At 38.0% G+C, this 24,056-nt stretch overlaps 1 protein-coding gene across 3 annotated transcripts in view; it reads left to right on the top strand.

The window, feature by feature from the left end:
- CNOT6L (CCR4-NOT transcription complex subunit 6 like) overlaps positions 1-23,663 on the top strand; it is a 69,100-nt gene extending 45,437 nt beyond the window's left edge. For all 3 annotated transcript variants that reach the window (XM_073340454.2, XM_073340455.2, XM_073340453.2), the window contains 10 exons: positions 619-805; positions 1,512-1,597; positions 3,700-3,789; positions 6,208-6,276; positions 8,025-8,182; positions 9,270-9,424; positions 10,590-10,741; positions 12,310-12,537; positions 13,379-13,581; positions 15,472-23,663. In XM_073340454.2, coding sequence (XP_073196555.1) covers positions 619-805; positions 1,512-1,597; positions 3,700-3,789; positions 6,208-6,276; positions 8,025-8,182; positions 9,270-9,424; positions 10,590-10,741; positions 12,310-12,537; positions 13,379-13,581; positions 15,472-15,684 — 1,541 coding nt within the window. In that variant the 3' untranslated portion in view covers positions 15,685-23,663. The remainder of the gene's footprint in view (positions 1-618; positions 806-1,511; positions 1,598-3,699; positions 3,790-6,207; positions 6,277-8,024; positions 8,183-9,269; positions 9,425-10,589; positions 10,742-12,309; positions 12,538-13,378; positions 13,582-15,471) is intronic.
- Positions 23,664-24,056: the final 393 nt, after the last annotated feature.

Raw genomic sequence — 24,056 nt, 5'->3', positions numbered from 1 at the left:
TGCAGCCGCGCCATTTGCCTGCTGGAGCAGCTCCGGTCAGGCCAGACACCTCCACCCCTGGCCCTCCCCAGATAAGGTGGGAAGAGATGGGGTGGGGAGAGTCTGTGGGGGTCCCGGGGTAGGGTCATGTGGGGTTACCTCCCTGACCCTCAGCTTCTCCCCCCAAAATGTCCCCACCAGTTGCTGTCCTGGCCCGTCAGGGTAAGCAGCTGGCGGGTCGGGACAGTTTGTTTACTTAGGTTTACCTCTGTGCCTGCAGTTGCTCGAGGTAAACAAACTGTCTCTGCCTGCCAGTGGCATTTCCTGATGGCCCAGGAGCCAAAGTTTGCTGACCCCTGAATTATAGGGTCGGTTTATGAATGGGTCATAAAAAATTTCCATTTTTACTTATCCATCTGGGGGGTCGGCTTATAAACTAACCAGCTTATGGTTGAGTATATACAGTATTTAGAGTAAGAAATCAAAATTCCATTCTATTACCAGGCGTGGGATTTTCACATCTGATTGTTCCATGTAGCACATTAAAAGTACCCCTCCATTCCCCAATGACTTGTGCCTATTGTCTTGACATAATAAAATGCTGTTTGAAGACCTAGTTCTTTACATTTTCTCTTTTAGGTAGAGTGCGGTGCTTAAGTACGTCACTTTGGTCACTGACTCACTTGACTGCTCTACACCTCAATGACAATAATCTTGCTCGCATTCCACCTGATATTGCCAAGCTCCATAATCTGGTTTACCTGGATCTATCATCCAACAAACTCAGAAGTTTACCAGCAGAACTAGGAAACATGGTATCTCTCAGGTGAGAAGCGTCGCCCTGGTTAACTTCCCCAAGAGTCTGTCAACGATGATTTTTGAACAAGTGAACCTGAACTTTGTCCTTGAACTTGCTGAATAAATTTTTCTGAAAAACTCTTAAGACTTACTTTAATATAGACATGCAAGGCAAATTATTTTTATTTTTAAGGGATCCTCTTTAGCATTAAACTCCAAAACCCTGAATGTTTTACTTTTGTTTTAAAGTATTCCCCATATGACTGGCTAATGTTTTACATGAATAATTCACTAATTACATTGAGCTAAGGTCCATTGCTACAAATGTTCAATGCTGGCTTTTAGCCAGCTTGCCAATAAAAAAAACCCTTTCAACTAGCCACAAGTAGCACTTCTTCCTTTCCAAGTAAAATGCTTACTCAGTGTAAAAAAAAGATTTTTTTTTCCTTATCCCATTTACATGACCTTCAGAGGTCAGTACAAAAATTAATGTAGTTTCATGCTTCCTAAACTTGAGACCTTGTGCATGTATGCTGTCTCCTTTCTCTGATGTATTTTGGTATTTAGTTCCTTATCTTTGAACTTAGAGATGTAAAAGACTGTAATCTTATTTATAGAAAGTATAACCATTTTAAAACCAAAGTACCCTTCCCTCAAGAGTATCACAGCATATAATGTCATGAGAATGATCCTCCTAAAATGATGCTAATAAACTACTTTTTCATCTATTGCAGGGAATTGCTTTTAAATAACAATCTGTTACGGGTTTTGCCTTATGAACTTGGACGGCTCTTCCAGCTACAAACCTTAGGTTTGAAAGGTAAGTGCACGTCTAATAATTCTCCTGATTGATATTTTTGGGTTCTGTAGCTTTCCATGGTATTTTAAAACTCCCTTCCAAAGCAAGTCATCATCTAAATTTGTGGCATGCGTGGCTGCTTCTGCTGTATTTGTTCCAGAGACCTTCTCCCCCCGCCCCGAACAAAATTATACCTAATAAATAGAACTGTATAAATCAAATTGAAACATTATTTTATAATAAAAATGCTTATCCACATCAAATCTACAAACCGCTTTATTTAGATGACTCTGTTCTTGAAGGGAATATTATTTTAACACTTAACTTGAAACAGAACAATTAAATTATAGAAAGGCTACCAAATCAGTCTTCATGAATCTGGATATTCTTGTTCCCATCCTATGCACTGAGCAAGAGTGGGGAATTCACAATAATAGGTATGACAGACTACCTGTGAGCAATGTAGAGGGGTTATTAAGAAGGTTCTGATTGTAAGTTAATAACAATTTAGTCTGAATTCTAGTCGTCTAATAAAAATCAATATTTCCTTAGAAGATGTATAACTTTTTGGGAGGATATATAGAACAAAAAGCAGGCGTTGCAGGGAACAGATCTGGACAAGAACCAAGTTGTGGAAATTTCCCTTTTCTAGCAAAATAGTATTGCATCGTGTTCTGCTAGCACCCTGCCTTAGTCCAATAATGTGATTTACATTTTTACTTTAAAAAAATATTCTCCTGCACATGTTCCACTGGAAGGATATTTCAGGTTCTCCATATGAAAATAATTCTGCATTCTTCAAAAAACCAATATATTTGGCCTTCAACGTACGGGAGGCTGAGGTGGCAAGAAAGAAACTTCTAGAGGGATTATGAATGCTTTTGGAAGGGGAGAGTAGATGAGACTTCAGGGCAGTGGAGGTTGTTTTAGATGCACAAAAACTGGTTGACTAATTAAGTAAAAATAGATATACTTCCCTGATAAAGAGAGTATTCATTACATTAGGGTTTGTAGTTTGAGGACGTGCATTTTTAGGGAAAAAATTCCCAAAACTTTCTGAATTTGGCAAAATGTCCTGCAGGTTTCTAGAAACCCTATTCATAAATTTATTTTTTGGTGTTTTATTTTGTTAAACTTTTTGTTTAAAACTTGGTCTGTGTCCAAAGTTTGCTAATTTGGAAAATTAAACAAAATGCTTTCAGCCATATCTGAGATAAACAAGGATGAATGAAGTCTCTTATAGGACAGTAGTAAAAAATTGAACTTTGAAAGTTGAAACTCTGCAAGTAAAATACTCCACACTGGGCAGAAGAGCATTCTCTGGGTTTGAGGAAAAATCAGTTCGGACTTTCAGTTTGGCATAAATGTTAAACTATGCCCTGTGCATGCTCTATACAAAGTTTCAAAATCCTTCAGTCTGGGTGCTCTTGGGAAGAGATGCATTCTGCATGCATGCACAGTTAGGAAGTGCATTGTGAGGCTGTTTCTCCTGAAGCCTCTCTATTTTACCCAGAAATTGTTGGAAAGTATAATTGCTGGCTCTTACCTTCAGTTCAGATTTCTGAAGCTTTTGGGCTTTGTAATATGAAATGCATGCAGCCTGGGAAAGCTTGAGAATGGTATCAAGCATTTGCCTCAGCGAGACTTAACATTTGCCCTAGAGCAGTGCCCACCCACCTGTGCATGTGTTTAATGGTGCGGTTTGAGTGTACATGTCATGACATAGTGGCACTGCACATTTTGCTACAAGAAGCTTATCTGTGTCCTCAAACTGCCCATTTTGTCCTTCCCTCACTACTTAATTATTTCATAAAAACTTTTTTTTTAGTGCATAATTTCCGAATCTGAAAATGAATGTTTTTAGCGAGTTTGAAGTAAAAACTAAACCACTTAAGTTACTGCTGAGTTGAAATGAAAGGAAAGGAAAGTATACTATTATCTTTGCTAGCTATTTCTCTATCATCCATCATTATGATAATAGAAATTGGAAATGGAAAAGACTTACTGGATCATCTTGTCCATCCCCTCCTGGGGGAGCTATTCCCTTTCAGGAAAGTCCAGTTGCAGTGCAGGTTTTGATTCGGGTAGCTAATTATCCCATTTTTGTTCTGAATCTCTTTCAGGCAATCCTTTATCACAGGATATTCTCAGCCTGTACCAGGACCCAGATGGAACACGAAAGCTACTAAACTACATGCTTGACAATCTAGCAGGTAACACAGCCAAAAGTTTAGTTTGATATACATAACTAACTGCCAAACACTTCCACTTGTATTTGATAGCATTAAATTGAGGGTCTGAGTTTCTGAATCACTTCCAGCTGCTTTTATGTTACTATCGAGTCCAGGGACTCCCGCCACTAAAATAACAAAATGGATGTAGTATATTGTAACAGATATAACCTGCAGTAGAGCATGAAGAAATTTACCTTCCTAGGTAGCCGGATGGCTTGGGTTTAGCATATGGAGTATGGTGCCCTTTATCTCTAGATCACTGGTGTGAGTCCAGAACTGATCAGTAATGACAAAAGGTTTTGGCTTTCCTAAAGCTCTTCCTGAAGGGATCTGCACATCCAAAAGAAGTTGGTGAGCATCAGTGTCTCCTAAATCAATAAACTCTGGCATAATTGTTGGCAGTCTCAGTAGAGACAAGGATTAATTTGACAAGGAACCAAACTGTCCTTTCATCCAGAGAGGTTGAGGTACATTTGCTGGGTGACGTGGGAAAGGCTTTCACAGTCACTGTCCTTGTTTTAGACCAGGGTGGGCAAACTTTTTGGCCTGAGAGCCACATTGGGGTATGGAAATTGTATGGCGGGCCATGAATGCTCACGAAATTGACGGTAGGGGTGCAGGATGGGCTAGGGCTCTGGGGGGGCCAGAAATGATGCATTCAGAGTGTGTGGGGGGGGACGGGGGGGACTCTGTATTGCGGTGTGGGGTGTGTGTGAGGGTTTTGGGGTGCAGGACGGGGCTCTAGGCTGAGACCGAGGGGTTTGTAGGGCGGGAGGGGGATCAGGGGATTGGGGTGGGGAAGGGGTGTGAGTGCTCTGGCTGGGGTGTGCAGGCTCTGGGGTGGGGCCAGGGACGAGGGGTTTGGGATGCAGGAGGGTGCTCAGGGCTGGGACCGAGGGGTTTGGAGGGCGGGATGAGGATCCGGGATGGGGCAGGCTGCTGGGCCACAGGCGGGCCTCAGAGGCTCCAGGCGGAACATACTGCAAGCAGCTCCCAGAAGCATGTGCTTCCTCTGGCTCCCAGGTGCAGCCAGGCGGCTCTGCGTGCTGCCCCATCTGCAGGCGCCACCCCTGCAGCTCCCATTGGCCGGGAACTGCGGCCAATGGGAGCTACAGGGTCGGCACCTGCGGACAGGGCAGCGTGCAGAGCCGCCTGGCCATGCCTCTGTGTACTACATAGGTACTGGAACGGGGAGTCATACTGGCTGCTTCCTGGGAGCCACACAGAGCAGGGCAAGCCCCCAACCCTTTTCCCCGGCTGGAGCAGAGGGCCGGATTAAATGGTCTGATGGACCCAATGTGGCTCGCGGACCATAGTTTGCCCACCCCTGCTTTAGATCTTATTAGTAAACAGAGGGCTTCAGTTTCCTATTTTGGTACTTTTCACTCTTATTATATTCAGATGGCAAGCAGCATGATTTCAAGAGCTCATAAACTTCAGTCCAGAAATACCACTATGAGTGAGAATCTCACACATTTGTTTTAAATCCTGTCCTTATGGGGTTATAACTTAGCCACTCTTAATTCACTGCTGAATATTTTAGCTTGTGTCCAGTTTCCCCCCTTCTCCCTCCTCCAAATATTTGGACATAAACTGAAATAGAGGTTGTTTTGTTTTTTTTTAAAAGTGTTTGGTGTATTTGAGAGATTTACTTTGTAGTCCTGTCTACAAAAAGACTTTGTCTTTTTGAAGAAGGGTTGAATACAAACCTTAGTAAGATTTATGGGGTACTTTTGGTAGGACATTCTTTAAACATTAATGACTCCATAACTTTTCTTTAGTGCAGTTTGTTAGAAACTGCAGTTTATATGCAAATTGAGTAAAGAAAAGTCAATCTATCGCACCTGGACTTGAGTGGTATGTGTTGTAAAATTGTTACACACAATTACCTCAATACCATTTTGAAAAAAGGATTTTTTCTTGGATAAAGTCCTTTGTAGTTTTATTGCCACCCATGCAGTACATGCAAACTGACTATGTTGTAAATAAGGTCCCTGGGGAGAGGGATTTCAGTAACAATACCAGATGAGAAAATTTGGTCAAATGGCAACTTCGCAGTGGGGCAGAAGGGTTTCAGTGACTGCCTTGTGATATATTAAGAGCAACAGAGGATTCTCAGGTGCTGAGAAACCATGGAGAAGCTATGTGATTGCTGAATTTGCTATTTTATTGCGCTTACAATTTTTAGGCCTTTGTATGACTTTTCATACCCCTCTGTTTCCTTGAGCCTAAACAGCCTTTGGAATTTCATGTGATTGGGGCATATCTCCTCCCTGGATTTGTCTAGCACAGTATGGAGCAATGCTGCTGAGCCATCAGCTTGATTGTAAGTTAAGATAGTGTCTTCCATAGATATTTATAAACCCTAAATTAAATTAATCACTCTTGTAATTTCAGTTCATCCAGAGCAGCTGCCTTCAAGGCCGTGGATTACTTTAAAAGAACGAGACCAAATTCTGCCCTCAGGTAATTTTGTGGCCTTTCTCCCTCCTTTTCCGTCAATGCTTTGCTGACATTTGAAAAACACTTCAAATGTTTGTACTTCACTGAAAGTATTAAGCATAAGTCTTGTTTTTAAAATATGGGTCAGTCTAAAAATAACAATATATTTTTAAACTTTCTACAATTTATTCTATGGCCAAGATCTAGTTAGATTATTGCTAACTGACTGCAGCAATCTCTAAATCATACAGCGCATTTAAGTTTAAAAAAATAGCCGTGAACATATATTGCTGTCTTGGGTTCTTCCCTGTGCCCACAATGGCCCCCTCTAGGTGTTTTGTGACACCGTTTGAGAAGAATACCACAGCCTTAGCCTGTGCTTTTCACTTGGTGCAAAAGCAGTTACCTTCCCAAGGTCAGAGTTCAGTGTGTCCTAGGTGTACAGCCAGTGACTGCCCTGATAAGGCAGATACCAAACTCAGTTTGACTTAAACCAAGGAAACTTTAATGGCCATTTCAGAGAAATAGTGAAAATCATAAAATAACTGCACACAAATAACCACAGGCAATGCCTCTAAACTGCAACTAAATGTAGTTCCAGAAGCCCTTGGATCTGTGTGTGTGTGTTTTTTCCCTTTCCTTCTCTCTGCTCCCTTGGGTTCTTCATCTGCAATAAGAGAAGCACAGGAATGCCTGGTACTGAAGTTAGTTTGGTGACCTCTGCTGCTGTTTGTACTGAACTGCAAACATCCACTTAAAAAAAAATTTTTTAAATGGAACGGCTTTCCTTGGCCCAGTACAAGTTCCTCTCTCTCCTTCTTTTTTTCTTGTTAATAAAATTGCTTGTTTTAGAACACGAATACTTCTTTCTGTTCAAACCGAAATGCATTACTTTAGTGATAACACGATAGGGTCTCCAGAGAATGAGGGGGCTTCAGATGCACAGTATCGCAACTGTGCCTTAGTGGAGTGAATAATTAAGGCTGCCAGTGACTCTGTTAAGGTTTCTTTTTTTAACAGGTTTATAGTTGTAACTCTCCATAATATGGATAGAACATTGTCAGTGTTTTCTCCAAAAAGGTTATTCATGACATTTCTGCTATACTTAGCCTTCTGCTGGGCATGCATACATCAACTTCCTGTGCTGTTTAACCTTTTGTTTGTTTTCAAATTAATCTCCTGCCTCCTTAAAGTAGCTAAAGCAATAGATATTAGCTCTCGGCTCAGTTAGCAATTATTTCTGCTATATTCCTTGCTTTTCCCAATCAAAAATCCTGTAGAGACCCATTGGCTCCTCCAGATTCGTGCTGAGTCACAAAAGTGCAAAACAAACCCTAAAATAGGGACCTGATTGACGTATCTGTTTCGTTTGCAACTCCCATTGATGTCAGTGGGAGATGCATGTATGCACCAACCACTGTACTTTATTTTAACAATAGTTGTTTCCAGGCTTCAGTATGCCCAAAATGGATAATAGTGCAAACGTAGGCTAAGCAACTAAGAACTCTGTGAACAATTACCTTTTGCACAAACAGATGCATATTTTGCACATGCAAGTGAGAGGTTTTTCCCCAGAGTTTAGCCTTGTATGCCAGTTGTTGATTCTATGACTCCAGTTAATTAAACTCTTAGGGGGGAAAACCCAGTGCTCTTATTTAGATATTGACTTACTCCCCAACATAGGGGATGTAACATACAATAATAGGTATCTTAAGAAAAGATACTATGTTTTATCTATATTCATAAGTAATCCCCCTTATGTTTCCTTCTAGCTTCATTCACAGTGATGTGTTACAATGTGTTATGTGATAAATATGCCACCCGGCAGCTATATGGCTACTGCCCGTCCTGGGCATTAAATTGGGAGTATAGAAAAAAGGGAATCATGGAAGAAATCGTGAACTGGGATGCAGATATCATTAGTCTTCAGGTAACAGTAACAAAACAACACTTTTTTGGCTTTTATCTGAAAACAGAAGAATACCTTTTGAGCCAATATTCTGTTCAAAGCTTTTTATCCTAATTGTTAATGGTGAACCTCAAAGTGATCGTTACAGAATGTGTGCATAGTTACCTTGTTGTCATTTTAAAATGATAGAAAACTAGCTGAACTAATACATACCTTGCATTAGAATGTCTACTTATTATCTATAAGGCTCCTAAATATTTTACTACTTGGGTTGTTATACATCAACAGGCTTTACTGAGTAAAGGAAGAAATTGTGTTTTAACCAAAAAGCTGTTTCCTCCAATCCCCTGCTGTGACTCCTATCCAGCGTAGTACTTGTGTATATGCTTAACTTCAAGCATGTGAGCAGTCCAGTTGAAATCAAAGAGGACTACACACACAGTTAAAAGTTAAGCCGTGATTTGCTGAATTGGGACATATTGGGTTGCTATCATGTTGGTAGGAGTTTATCCTAAGCATTGAGTACAGTTAAGTGGTGCTGGCTTTAAAGATTATCTGGTTTTTGTTTTTAAACAAGATACAGTGTATTATAAGAATAAAAACCATCACACAGGAAGAAGAGAATAGCCGCTTGAATTAAAAAGCTGACACAAGCTGAGTAGTAGTGGTGTTTGGTCTCCAAGAAATTACATTTTTCTAGAATGGGGAGAACCCTTCAGTAAGAGAGCTCACCAAGCCAAACACTAATGGCTTCTGCATAATAAGACTTTTTAACCTAGGAGAGAATTCACTTTTTAGCTGTCAAAAATAACTGGTGTGGTTTCCTGTTGATGTTCAGGACAGCTTCTCAAAATACACCTGCCACTTTTCCTTCTAAATCTTCCTTTTAATTTTGATGTCCAGGAATCCCAATCTATTTATCATACATCAGAGAACTAGTGTAAAATGTTCTGTGTAAGCAACATAAATGTATGGTTTGGGCAATAAGTTATTTAGCAACATATGCTTGTATTGGTTGTGTACATAGAGTGGTGGGAGCATTTACTTATTTTACTAACCTGTCACTAATTTTCTTCTTCTTTGTCATGTTAACTGTATTCAATTCCAGGAAGTGGAAACAGAGCAATACTTCACCCTCTTTCTGCCAGCATTAAAAGAGCGTGGGTATGATGGATTTTTTTCTCCAAAGTCACGTGCCAAAATCATGTCTGAGCAGGAGAGAAAGCATGTGGACGGCTGTGCAATATTCTTCAAAACTGAAAAGTAAGGGGCAGCTTCAGAGACCTTCTTTTTTTATGAATGTAAAGAATCAAACTGCAGCTACTGGAAACATTTTTCCTTAGGTCTGAAAAAAAATTAATGAAACTATCAGTTTGCTACAATGGGTGGCAACCAAATTAGTATGCTTTAAAGCTAAAAATTGAAATTAATGTGAAGTACATTTCTTTCATTGTCAGACTACGGAACTGTTGCTTCTGTTAGTGGTGTACTTACAATGGTACCTTTCAGATTATACGTAAAATATTTCCCTCCAAGAAAGGGATATGAACTGAATTAATGGAATAGCTTCACTGTACTGATACTAAATTTCTAACATCTGCATAATCTCTGTCTTTGCCTGTATAGTTTTACATCTAGAGGTTTGTTGCAGGCCTAGGCCCACGTCTGTATTCTGACTATAAAGTGGGTACTCTTTTGTAATCTCTGTTTTGTGAAGAGAGCTATAGTTTTGTGCTGTAAATACCAGAAACTGTAGGTCGGGTGGGGAAAGCAGCGCTGCACATAATCCTTTTCCTCCTTTGGCAAATGATTCATGAGATTTTGCACATCTTGCATCAGTGAGACTTTATTCTCCCTGATTTATAGTGTGTTGGTGGCTATAACCTGCCATAATTTAAGGTTATGTGATGCTTCCATTGTAACTACAATTCATACCTTTTTAAAAAAAAAGTTTGCCTTTTTGGGTTGAAATGTTCCATGTTTGGAATGGCTCAGGTAGTTTTGGATAAGGGTTGTCTGTTAGAGATGGACGCACAGAGACACTAAGAACAAACCTCAACACTCATCTTTACCATGACACCTATAAGAAATCCGAGACATCATATAATTGTCTATCTGACCCTACGTGTAGCCAACTTTCCTTGGTATAGCTAAAACAAACCAAACCTCTGAAAATAGATTGCATATATTTTACCTTATCCATCCTTCATTTTCCCTGGCCTTTTTTTAGGTTGTATGCGTTTAGGGGCAGGACAGCCTTTTAGAGTGTCTGAGAGTGAGTGACAATAGGCCCCTCATTTGGCGGCTTTGGGAACTACACAGAGAATAATAAATTGGATGTTTATGGTAAACTTTAAAATGTTTTTAATGCAACTGCCTAGTTATGGATAATGCTGTACGAGTTGCTGTGTGTTTTGTCTTTACTCAGATTTACATTGGTGCAGAAGCACACAGTGGAGTTTAACCAGGTGGCAATGGCGAACTCTGAAGGTTCAGAAGCTATGTTAAACAGAGTGATGACAAAGGACAACATTGGAGTTGCTGTGGTGTTAGAGGTGCACAAAGAATTATTTGGAGCAGGTCAGTATAACCACCACTGCTATCCTATGTATTGATAATGGGCAGTATTTGTTTAGATGTACATTTTTTTTTTTTAAGTGAATTGCTCCTCTGTAGACTAGTTGTGTAAGATATTACTGCATATAAGATCCTTGGCCAAACATTTGCAAGGGAGCACTGTTCAGTAGACTACTTTGATGAAAGCTCTTATAAAATGGGAAATTTCTTGGTCACTCTGAGATTAGGTATGACACAAGTTGTTTTGAAAAATATATTTTCACTGTTTCACATCAAGAAGTTATAAGAGGAGCGTCAGGCATTTAGTATTCTACTCAAGACTCTCAGTCTTTCCTACGTTGATTTTACTTCACTTTTTCCCAGACAGGAGTACAGACCTCTCTCTCTCTCCCAATAGCTGTTAGTGATGTCTCTTTCCTCTTTATTTAATCCTTCACGGCATCTCTGTGGCAGTGCTGATGTTCCTAACTGGCTATCAAACAGTTTTTTAATAAAGGATGATTAATTAGTGATGTCTCACAAATGTCATTCAAAGAATCACATGACTCTTTTTTGTCACCTTCCAATTTTGTGGCCTTTTTTATATAGCCCTGAAATTAATAGGCAGTCTCTAATTGCAATACAGGAAGAGTCTTTTTCTGTAACTTCATCTCCTATCTAGTCTGCAGTCTCTCAGTTCTTAGGAAAGTAAAAGCCCTAGCTGTACTGTTTCAGCAGTAGACCCTAACCAAGAGCTTGGCCTTTTGTTTAGCGAACAAATTGCTATACCAATAGGTAAGAACCAGTCTGAAAAACTTCTGCGTTCCTATATTAAAACACTGAATGGTGAGGAATTTCAGGTGGCTTTCTCTGCTTTAATTTTATTCTATTAAGAGAACCCAAAATTCAGGTGGTTCCCCTCTAGTAGTTGAGGATTGATAAATTGTCAGACCTACTGCTACCCTGAAAAATTATCCCATTGAGGGGGAGGCTGCAAATTATGATGATAGCAATGGGGTGAGTTGCCAAGGGTGCAGAATTTCCAAGCAGTGTATTCCAAAGACGGTCTGTGCTCTCGCTGAAGTGGTGGTATACAACACAGCAGTGCTTATTGCACTGCTAAATGGGTAAGTAATTTTGTCACTGCTGTTGTTTGAGCTTTTATCTGGTGCTGTGAGTAATTCACATAATTGTACCAGTGTTTGGAAGACATAGCATGAATTATAGTTGACACTTAATTTAATATCCTTTCTTTAGTACACTTAGGAGTTGTTCTAATTCTCTCAGATTAGACAGTTAATAGTCTTTCCAGTCACCATTTGCCTCATATATTCAAAAGTTCATATTATGAGACTTGTAACCAAATAAAGTTAATGTGAAACAAAATGTATTGTTAGTGTGGGTTAGAGCTTTATTTAATTTGTTGTGAGACTTACCTTTTTTTCCAGTTGTGAAAGTAGGAGTATTTCTTTTCAATTTATCTACATTTCTAGCTGATACAGGAGTGGCAGTAATTTTGCATTATCTGTAACGAGGTGGAATTTAATACATTCACCTAACTGACTTTTCATTAAAAACTTTTTTTAATCCAGGTATGAAGCCGCTTCATGCTGTGGACAAACAGTTGCTTATTGTGGCAAATGCCCACATGCATTGGGACCCTGAATACTCAGATGTAAAACTCATTCAGACTATGATGTTTGTCTCAGAACTGAAAAATGTCCTTGAGAAAGCCTCCATAAGGCCTGGCAGTCCAACAGCAGATCCTAATTCTATCCCTCTGGTGCTGTGTGCGGATCTTAACTCACTGCCCGATTCAGGTATTTAGAAATGGTTCATCACTTTTACTATTGTCTTTTTTCACTTTTGATTTTTATTAGAATATTTGAGTCCACTTTCCAGCCGACATTTGCATGGTATGCCAGTATATCCATTATTATTATTATTGTGGAAAGCTTTCTTAATAAAATCCATTTGTGGTTCAAAATTCCCAAACCAGTTAATATAACTCCTCTATTTGAGTAGATATCAAATACCTTTCAGTATGTTGTTAGCACTTTAAGTATTGGTCATGTGCAAGATTTGGTAAATATTGAGTACAATTAAAAAAAAAGCATAAAAAGATCTAGGGTTGATATATTTCAACTCAAGTTTGATACATTAGTAACAATTATTATGTATCAGAAGTGTGGTATGCCTGTTTTGGATTAAGAGCTTGAGGAGTGGTAATATTTAGGAATTTGGAGTTCATGGTTTATTGCACTCTGGGTGAAAAGCTGACAAAATAAAATGAGGGCAGAAACTTGAGATGGATATACTGTAGTACTTCTGATATTTAACTCTAATCGATGAGAAATATACAAGAAAACTTCCTCTTAGTGCTGGCTGCCACAGTACGGTTAGTATTCTTACTGTGCTCAGGGTTTTGAAATGCTTATGCTGTCAAAGATGGTGGTGAACCCTTTCATTATATAGATGCACTCAGGAAGTCAGACCTCACTAAAGGAGACTTAAAAAAGAAAAAACTGGCTGATATATATGCACTTATTTGGAGACCATGGTCTTTCAACATGGTTCTTAACGTAAGGTATTTAAATATGATACATGTTGTATTTCAATAATTAATTAAAACTACTAATTGCATCATTGTTTTGCAAACAGGTGTTGTGGAGTACTTAAGCAATGGCATAGTAGCTGACAACCATAAGGACTTCAAAGAGCTGCGTTACAATGAATGTCTCATGAACTTCAGCGGCAGTGGAAAAAATGGGGCTTCTGAAGGAAGAATCACGCATGGCTTCCAGCTCAAGAGCGCCTATGAAAACAACTTGATGCCTTACACCAATTACACCTTTGATTTCAAAGTAAGGGATGATCTACTGAATTTAATTTCTCTTACTGTGGGAATTGCCATGCTCTATCAGACTCAAGGTCCATCTAGTCCTCTGTTCTGTCTGAGAGTGGTCAGCACTAGATGCTTCAGAGGAAGCTGTAAGAACCTTGTAGCAGGCAGATGTAGGATAATCTGCCCCTCCAACATTAGGTGTTATCCTAATCTAAAATATTTTAAAGGTGGGCTTAACCCCTGAAGCATGAGTCTAAATAACTCTTCCAGAATTTATTTTTTAGCATTAACTATTATAACTTTGGATGTTCTTTTTCTCCATATAAATGTCCAATCTCTTCCTGAATCAAGCCAAGTTACTGACCTCAATGACATTCTGTGGGCAGTTAGTTTAACAGTATAATTACATGTTGTGTGAAAAAGTACTTTATTTTAAAGGCTTTGAATTTGCCACTTTTTAATTTCATTGAAAGTTTGCTTGTTCTTGTTGTATGAAAAAAATCATTTTAGCTTCTCACTGATTTCCTTATCTTCTTTAATTACTCTCTCTAATCTGGTGATCCAGCAACCTTTGATTGATTGATTGTTTCACAGGCTTCCTGCTCCTGATATTTTTACAGAATTTTTTGTTATACCTTTTAACTATTTGTCTTTGAATTCCATCTAATCCCTCTGAATTTCCTTCTTGCCTATTGCCTACTGTAGTTATGCTTCTTTTAATCCTTTACTAGGTGTAGGTTTCCAAATTTTGAAGGACATCTACTTGTCTTGAATAATCTCTTGGACCTTGCTATCGAGCCATACTGGCTTACTGCTCACCTTTCTGCTTCTCTTCTTGTTCAGCACTGTGTGTGCCTTTTGAGACTGTTCTATCCTTAGGTAACATTCAGAACAAATCTAAGGATTTTGTTTTCTTTACTTTTGATTTTTGCAGCTTTTTTGACTAGTCCCCTCATTTTATTGCCTTCTCTCTTCTCAAAAGTTTAGTGTCACTGTGTTTTGTTTGCTTTTTGGTACCATCCTTCCGCTTAGATTGTTGCATTTAATTACATTGTGGTCACTATTATTTGGTGGCTCAGCTCTTAATACTTGAAAATTGACTTCTTTTGTGAACTGTTGAGATATCTCCAGTATCTCTTTGTACTCCAAGAAACAGTACAAAGAAGATGGAGTGTAAGTTTCTAGAGGACTGAAAAAATTGCTTCTTAACGTGCAGAGTTGGCATCTAAGAATTTGACTATAACTTATGCTCCATGTTTTTGTTATGAGGAAGATGGAATACTTCCTCTAGAGCCAACCTCATGGCTGCAGAAGTTAAGGTGGTCATATTAGCTGGTGGTGTGACGATGTCTGAACAATGAATGTCAAACGCTTTCCCCCAAAATCTGCCTTATTAGGGACAGGAAAAACTGTTCTACAGGATGTCTAGTCAGTGTTTGCTCCATTCTGCGATATTCTGGAAATTCTAAACACATGTAAAAAGCTTCACATTGAGTTACTTCATCTTATCGATAACTTTGCAAAGTTACAGTCATGAAAATGTAGCCAAGTGTGCAGCCGCCAGAAAACTGTCTCCAGCCGAACAGTAGCAGCCACAAAAAGGGAAATTTGTCTGTGAGGAACTATTTAAATACTAAAATTATGCACAGATAATATATTTTAAAGTAAATTAAATGTAAAATATGTTCATTGACTGGTAATGCACAGTTAAAGTAAAGTAAAGATATTTAGAAAGACAGCACTAATTTGGCCACCTTGCACATCCTGTGAATTGAAAAAACATGCTCTTAATATCAAGGAGGGGGAGCTAGCAAGTGTGTACAACTGTGTCAAATACATCTTAGGAAAGTGTTAAACTATCACTTGTGACCTGTCATCGTTTTAACAGAATGTTTCTCTCTCCCTTTAGGGTGTGATTGACTACATTTTCTATTCCAACACTCATATGAACGTGCTTGGTGTCCTGGGGCCTTTAGATCCTCAGTGGCTGGTTGAGAACAACATCACTGGGTGTCCACACCCTCACATCCCTTCAGACCACTTCTCACTGTTAACACAGCTCGAACTCCATCCTCCGCTCCTGCCTCTTGTCAACGGTGTACACTTACCTAACAGGAGGTAGTGGAGCCCTGCCCCTTTGAGGGCTGGGACCTGTTGTTATGGACCTGTACAGTTGTAAATCAAAGTATGTAGGAGTGAAGTATGGCCAACCTTAAGCTGCTTCTTCAAGCTCCTTTCATTGTGTGTTTTGATATGAGATTTTGCACATTTTGGTGCATGTTGGTATCATTTGGCACTAGGGCTGGAACCAAAGTATTATTCCCTTTCCAGGATTTTAATTTAATTTTTAAACTGGTAAGCTTACTGTTTCATTAGAAAGCTGTGTTTATAAAATGGGCAAATCAGATTCAAAACTTGCATCATAATCTATTTAAAATTAATGCTTTCCTCCAAATCACAGCACAACAAATCCTCCTCCTTTTTAAAAAAAACAAAAACAAAAACGAACTGATAAATACAATACTTCAATCTGTTTCAGTTGTAAGGGAGAATAATTAGAAATACTATTTTACTGAACTCAAAATGGAGATCTAGGTTCTGCATCCAATATTAATTTTGCATGTTAGCAAAGCACTTAATATTTAACTGTAAATTATTAACAGTATAGTCCGTTGTCCGTCCGTCCCCACTAGCTGATACTGGAAAACCAAAAATGGGCTGCATTTACTTATTGAAAGACTAAATTATCTCCTGGTGCAACTCCATTGACTACAATGGAATTATGCCATCAGAGAATTTGGACCTGAGCATTTAATGCCACATAGAACTCTTGGTTGGCAGACAACATGGTGGTAACGTTCTTGGAGCTCTTTCTGGTTAGGAAATTCAGGAATTTAAACTGATGGCCTGTTTTGAGAGGTCTAACAGAGAACTCTTCCTACTTTGACAATCTGTGATGGGAACAAGATTTAGAAACATAAAATTAAGAACTTGCACTTAAAAATTCAGCTGCAAGTTTTCTTATTGGTGGGTTCTGGAAGAGCAAATACGTTCCAACTCAATCTGTAGCTTTTCTGTTTCTAATGTTAAATTGCAAAAATGATAAACTTTGGATTGGAGGTACTGGTTAAGCTAAGGTACAGGGAAAAAAAACCCTCTGGAAATGATCTTACTTCTATCTCCAAAGTGAAGGTTAGATAGCTCTCTAGGTGCTTTTTTGTGTGGGGGAGAGAGTGGTAGCCATAATCATTCCTTGGATTATTTTTCCTGACCCTAGTTGCCAAATAGCCATCGTATGCTTTTAATACTTTTGTTTCTGTTTTCCTTCAAGGTTGAATTAAAAAGCTGCTGGTTCATTCCCAACGGTTAACGCTCTTTAGCTGTGTTGGAAATCTTTCTTTTTGCACGCTAGGGGGCACCAGTTCAAAACGTTGTGCCTCAAGAGGCAGTAAACATAATGCAATTTTCTGAAAGAAATTGGTTGGCTGCTTAATGTTTAAAATATATATATATGGCACCGTAATAGGAAAAGGTTGTGTCTGTGTTTTTAAGTTTTTCTTTATTCTGCTTTTTTGCTGCTATAAGATTTTCTTGAATTTATATTTTAAACTTTTCATGCACTTTACTGTTTCTAGTCTCAAAATGTGATATTTTTAATAAAAAAGAATTTTTCCATGTATGTGAATGAAATTTTTAAACAGATAAATAGCCTATATTTATGTCTCATTCATAGATTTAAAAACGGTCACATTTAAATTGTTAAATTAGTTTTAAATACTAAGAAGCAATCTTCTGCCTTGCAAAACTAATACTTTAGCCTGTTCCACCATTCTTTAATTATACATTTCCTTCTTTATTGTATTCATAGAAAATTAGGCTCTAGTAGAAAATGTTCCCTGTATTTGTTCGGGGGTGGGATGGGATGCAGCAGTTGGTTCAATGAAACCACAACTCCCTTTCAAAAAAGTGCCTTGAAATGGAGGCATCACCCGTCGTCCAATATAAAATTGGAAGTTATTGTAGTTGAGTGAAATTTAATATAAATAAAAAATTTTGTGCAGCACAAGAAAACCCAACCAAACAATCAATCAAAAAAATAAATAAATAAAAAAAGCCCTTTTAAAGATTTCCCTCTAGGTGCAGGTATCTCTTTTTATATACCTCAAGTGTTCAAGGCCTAGGCATGCATATAAATTGAAAAAGTAAGTAGTGTATAGTACTGGAAAGTAGAATAGCATGAAAAACTTAATTTTGTGGACATTACCTTTTTGTAATCAGCTACTGTATTCTTTTTTTGTTTTTCTTTTGGAGGGATGGGTTCTCTGCTCTGGAGATATGCACTAACAAACCATTTTCCTCCTTTCATACACGCATGTTAACTAGCAATGTGAGCAATATTTCCTACCATACTTCACTCCCAATATTTTTGAGATGTTTGTATAAAATGGAATTTCAAGTTCACCTATGATTGTATATGAACTGCAGAGGAGCCTGTTTATAAATCGATTTAAAAAAAGCAACACAATCTTTTGTAGTGTTGGGGGAAAATAAAAAAATTGGGCAACAGAAACAGCTTAAATTTTATTTTCTTCTGATTCATAATTAATTTGAGGCACTCTGTTGCAGGAAGGTGTTTAATTGGGTTTTCTCTGCTTCAAAATGCATTCTTCAAAATATCTGTTATCCTGTAATTTTTTTAAAAAAGTAATTGACGTTGCACAAAAGCTTTTATGTTGAAATGGGTATTGTTTGTTTTTGTTGGCCCACACACCTGAGCATGTTTACCCAAATTTCATGTGTGTGGTTCTCTCCTCCCCTCCCCTCGCTGTATTGCCTCCCCCCCCCCCCTTTTTTTTTTTTTTTTTAAACAGAAGGGGCAGTATCTGTATTGAGCTTCCATTTCAGGTGATCAGAAATGCTGCTGTCCTTAGTGTTTTTGTTTAAAATACAGAAAATCTGGAACTCGGTCAATGATAAACTTAAGTTTAATGCCACCTTTAGAAAAAAAAACACGGGTGCGCATTATCCAGAAGTCGACATACATTACCATATGGGTGGAAACTCATGACTTTAAGTCAAAAACCTACACATACAAAGTCTAGATTTTCTGCAGTTGTGGTTCTTCTGATTGTGAAAACTGAAAACTCAGTACCTATAAGGTGTGTATGTGTGTATTTGTCTTGGGAGGGGGAGCAGGCAGGGGAGAGGAATCTGGGAAAGTGGTATCACTAATTTCACTATAGATAAATGGACAACAAAATACACACAATTATTCTCTCTCCCCATCATTGATGCTTGTCTCATAGCTTTAAACATTGGGAACACTGCAGCATCCTCAGGACTGGTCACAGGAGAAAAAAGTTCAAATTCATGTACTGCTCCTTGCTTAGTTGGTTTTGTTTTAAATATATTGTGCCTGGTGTCAACTTTTAAGCAACAGCACTGCCTAAAGGAAGCAGAGAAAAAAACCGAACACCATTCTACAGGCAACTTTTTAAAATTCGATATGGTAAATCTGTTAGATATGAGGTTTTGTGTGTATATAAAAAATTTTTGTACAATGTAGCTGAATATTTTTGTTTCATTATTTTGATGTAAGGAGTGTGAACATTTTGTGTACCACACGTTGAAGTCAGGTATGGCACAATGGGTTCTGAGACCAGCTTTTCTTCCCATTTGCCTTGTTCAAAGCTTTTTTTTTTTTCTTTCTTTCTGTTTCTAGCATTCATCAAGAAAATACTTCATTTTAGCAGTAAGCTTACTATGTGTTTGAAGCCACTCTTGTTTCTAGTCAGCAGAAATATAAAACCGTTTTTCTTGTTGGTTCCGACTACTCCTTGTTATCCTATGTTTATAAACCGTAGCCAAAATCTTCAGTCCCTTAAAATCTTCAAAAGTACCTACCCCAGGGTTGGCCTAACTCTGTTCCCAGGGTTTCACCATTGACTTCAATGGGGACAGAGTCAGGCCGGTGCTGAGAGAGTCTGAAAAATCTCCCATCCTGGGTGCTTTTGAGTTAGGCTCCTCCTTCCAGGGTCACGACCAGATGCCTGAATTACAGTGGCCTGTTTTTCCAAGGTGCTGAGCACCTGTAGTTCCCATTTACTTCACAATTTCTGAAAATCCAGTCCCATTACATTGTGGTGTCTGAACATGATTTTAGGAGCTTAACTTTCAGCACCTATTTCTGAAGACTTTGACCTAAATCACAAGGGAGTAAATTAAAAGATATTAAAGGCTCATATCACTTGATTCCACAGGGATTAAGTTTGGTGAGGGGATCGCAGGTGTGGAGTATAGAGAGGAGACCAGCTATAAAAGCTAGTTTAAATTCAAGGTTACTCTGTTTTGGTAGCACAAAATATACGAGGAAAATATGGTGGGTAACTTTGGGCATTTACATCTGTTCAAAGATTTCTAAATCACTAGTGCATTAGTAATACTCTTTCCATAATCTGTTAAACTGAGAAGTTGAAAGTGTGGGCAGTTAATATCAAAGATCAGATTTAAACCCAGCAACTGAAGTGACAACATTTCTATTATAATTCTTGGCTTTCGGCATCAAAACTTGGTTTGGCAAGATACTTGGCATACAAGATTTAGGAGTGGAAGAGGATTTTTAATACTAATTATCAAACAATATTGATTAGATTGCTATTTAAATATCACAAAGGATTAGTTTGAGAGAGCCTCAAATTCATATCCATTTAAAAAGGAAGTTGTAGTAGTCATTAATCTTCAAATAAGAAATGTTTTTTTAATGGCTTGAGTATTGTACATATTTACATGGTTAATCTAGTATCAGTTATTCTGTACTGCCATGTAGATATTCTTCTTTATTTACAAAGATCTAACTTCACAAAAACAAGCAAATGTTACACTTTAAAATTACCTTCTGGAATGACACTTCATCTTCTGTATTGGGAGAGGACAGATTGAAACATACGTACTTGGAGCATGTCTCACTGTTATGAGATGTCTAAGCATGACTAAGCAAGGAAAGTGACGTGTCCTGCTTGTGTTAAAGTTTAAATTGCCTTACTCTTAAGAGCTTCAGTGCTCTCTGTATTCTTTTTGTGATTTGATCCTTTGAAGTTTGAATACAATCGAAAACTCTCCTAGAATTTTGTGAATGACTCAATATGTGTACAGTATTGTGTAAATATACACTTAGGAACCTGAATGGTCCATCAAATACTTGATCTGTTTTATCAGTCTGCAGTAGGAAGCCATTAAGCTAAAATCAGTCCTTTTAAAAACATGGAGCCGGACAGCATAGTTTGAGAGATTGGTAATGGGATAGCGAGCTGTTTACCTGTATTACCATTTCAGATGTGATTGCTTTTACATAATATTCATCAAATGAGTTGCCTGCTAGGAGAAGTGACACCAAGGGAGAAGTGCTGGCCCCACTGAAGATGATGGGAGTTTTGATACTGACTTCAGTAGGGGAAGGATTTTACCGCAATTGTCCAGGTTATAAAACCACCATCCCTGCTAAAAATTTAACATCTGGATTGACAGTCTGAAATATCATTGGTTGAACACATGCAACTTCCTCTTTCCTGTAGAGGTGGTCTGTCCAGAACAGCATTGAGATGTCTTGGCAGAGCAACATAGGGAAGCTTTAATCACCACTACTTGTACAGATGACTCAATTTGCTAGTACCTGACGGGGGACATTAAAGAGATTATTAAAAATAGCTGAATAAGTTAGCTGAACGCTGGCAACAGCGAAAAGTGCACTGTTAAGGTCTGGGCCTGCTAAATTCATAATGTGAAAGTCATTTCATGTTAGATTTGTAAATATTTTACAAGAATACTGTAAAAATAAATAAATAAATAAAAAGTTTTATACATTAACAGCTTTAAAAAACCCAAAACATTTCTTGAGTCTTTATGCCAAGTGTCAGCAGAGAAATAACTTTCATAAGTATATAAATACTTTAAAATGAGTTTTACAAGCACCGTTATAACGGATGGGGGGGGGATTAAAATGCTGAACTCTAAACTGGTGCATCTTTATCCTGTGTAGTAGTGAAGACATTTTGTACTGATATTTACCAGACTTTATTTACTTTTAAAATCACCGGGAGAAAAAATGATAAAGTTGAGGAGGTTGTCTTTGAAAGCGATTAGAAAAGTGACTAACATCTTAGCTAATCTTAAAACATGGTAAACAGAGTAAACTTGGCTGGATTTGTTTGGCTGGAAGATAGAATACTTCAGGGACTCCTGTTCTTGATGTAGATTCTAAAATAAGTGAAGTTGGGGAAATACAGTTGTATTTTAACATAATGTATTTGAACAATTTTGATGGCAAAACATGCCAAGTGATATGACTCTTTTCAGCATAGTACAGTGTGTTTAGCTTGCAAAGTCCTTCACTGTTTTAGTAGTGAGAGGTGGAGTGATTCTGGTATTACTTGGTCTCATCCCTTTGTTAAACTGTTTCCAAGAGTAAGACATTTACCAAGTTCTTATTTGTCTCTGTATTTGTTTTTGTTTTAAAGCAAAGAATCATGGTGGCTCTCTTTACAAGTGACATTGTTAATATTATTTTGGCTTTGTTTTCCATTGTTAATTATTGTGTAGTATGGTTTTTCCAAGCAATTAAAGTGTTGTGTGCACCATGTTATCAAACTTTTTGCCTGTAATTCACTAAACCCATACGTTTGACTGGATCGGTGGTGATATGAGCCCAGGCTTTACTACTTCCTTTTTTTCTTTTTTTGTGAACTAGACAATGGGAGTATAATGCTCCTAGGTACATCAACTGTGTCTGGGTAATCAGAAACTGCACTATAATTTTTCTGTATAAATCTGTTAAAATACAGTTTTCCCACTTTATGAAAATTCGAACGAAGCAAACTTTTCCCGATTCCTGACTCAGCTCTGCATTTGAACAGCTCCATTATTGCACATAGGAAAAATTAATTAAGTGCCAATCCTGCTCCTGTTGAGGTCTTATTTGAGTTTCGCCTTGACTGCAATGGGAACCAGGTCAGGCTCACAGTCTGCATTGAACTGCAAATTTCTTAAACACCAGCTTCTAGGAGTGCACTTTTGAGATTCTGTACAGTTGTCCTAATGCAGCAAAATTCCTGGATTCTGGAAAAGTTTTCAAAAAATGAACCACTGGATTCTGGTTTTTCTCCTTTCTGGTAATACACAGAGCCATAGGTTAAATGGGCCTCTTGCCTCAAATATAACCTGCTTAACCATATAATCATAAATAAGTGCCAACTGAGGGAATCTGTAGGGAGATTTGCTTTACTGTGAATCCTGCCAATTACATTTTCATAAGAAAAATATTCTCCTCTAACCTTTAAATTCTGAAAACCTTGTTTCATATACAGTTCAGGTGTCTCATTGAAACTCCATGAGGGTGTATAAACATCTTCATCTAATGGTTGAAAAGCAAAGCAGTCGATTTTAGACCTGAGCAAAAAAGCTTATTCAACTTTTCCCACAGAATAATTGCAAAACTATTGGCCTTCCTCCAAAACAATCCGTTCTTTCTCTCCAAATTTAAGTAATTTTTAAAAATGCAAATGATCTTTTATTTTAAATTTTTTCTTTAAAAGAAATAAAGTGCCATGCAATTGTAGCTTCAACTGACTTCACTGAACTAATCCATTGAATTCCACGTCATTCATAATTCTACTTTTTATCGTGAGACTGTCTGACAGAAATCACCAGCTCTTTGTTTTGTTTGTTAGTTTACCAGTCAATGAGGTGGGAACTCTTACACAGCTCAGTTGAGGTATTTTGCGCAATATATACTGTACAACATGTACATGCAAGAGATAGAGGTTTTACTTTTACCAAAAAAAAATGTGAACAATACAAAATGAAGATAGTAACAGTACTAAGCGGTCTTGCCTTTTTAATCTTATGGCAGCTCAGAAGGGAGGTGCTGAAAACCTTGAACTATTATTGTCAGATCAAATGACAAAATCCTTTGTTTTTTCCCATTACACAGATTGGGTACTGATCACATATGATGTGTATAGGGCTAAATATCTGCTTGTTTATTTCTTTGCACCTGTGTACTTTTATTTCCCTCTGTAGGCAATAAACGGCCATTTTGCAACTGCATTTTCTGTCCTGTCTTTGTTTCTACTCTTGAGCATTGTTGTATATATCACAAAAGTAGTTGGGAGGCGAAGAGCTGGATTTTGGCACATGGCCCTTACTGATGCTACTTTCTGCTCTGCATCAAATTGTACGTCTTGGTGTTTACAATTACCCACTGTGGGTGGGTAGGAGAGACTGCCCAGATAACTGAGTCTGATCCAAAACCTGTTGTAGTCCGTGAGAGTTTCTCCATTGAATTCAGTGGGTTTTGGATCAGGACTGTTATATGCTTAATGAAAGGTAAGAGGTGTAATTATTAAATGCTAGACATTCACATAATTGGGTTTTAATACAAAAGCCACATCCAGTTCTTGCAGAACCTTTAATGATTAACCTTTATGGATGCAAGTTGAG

Source organism: Lepidochelys kempii, chromosome 4 (assembly GCF_965140285.1).
Source record: "Lepidochelys kempii isolate rLepKem1 chromosome 4, rLepKem1.hap1, whole genome shotgun sequence".
NCBI lineage: Eukaryota > Metazoa > Chordata > Testudines > Cheloniidae > Lepidochelys > Lepidochelys kempii.
The sequence above is the reverse complement of the archived record's forward strand: the minus strand, read 5'-3'. Positions and strand labels throughout refer to the sequence as shown.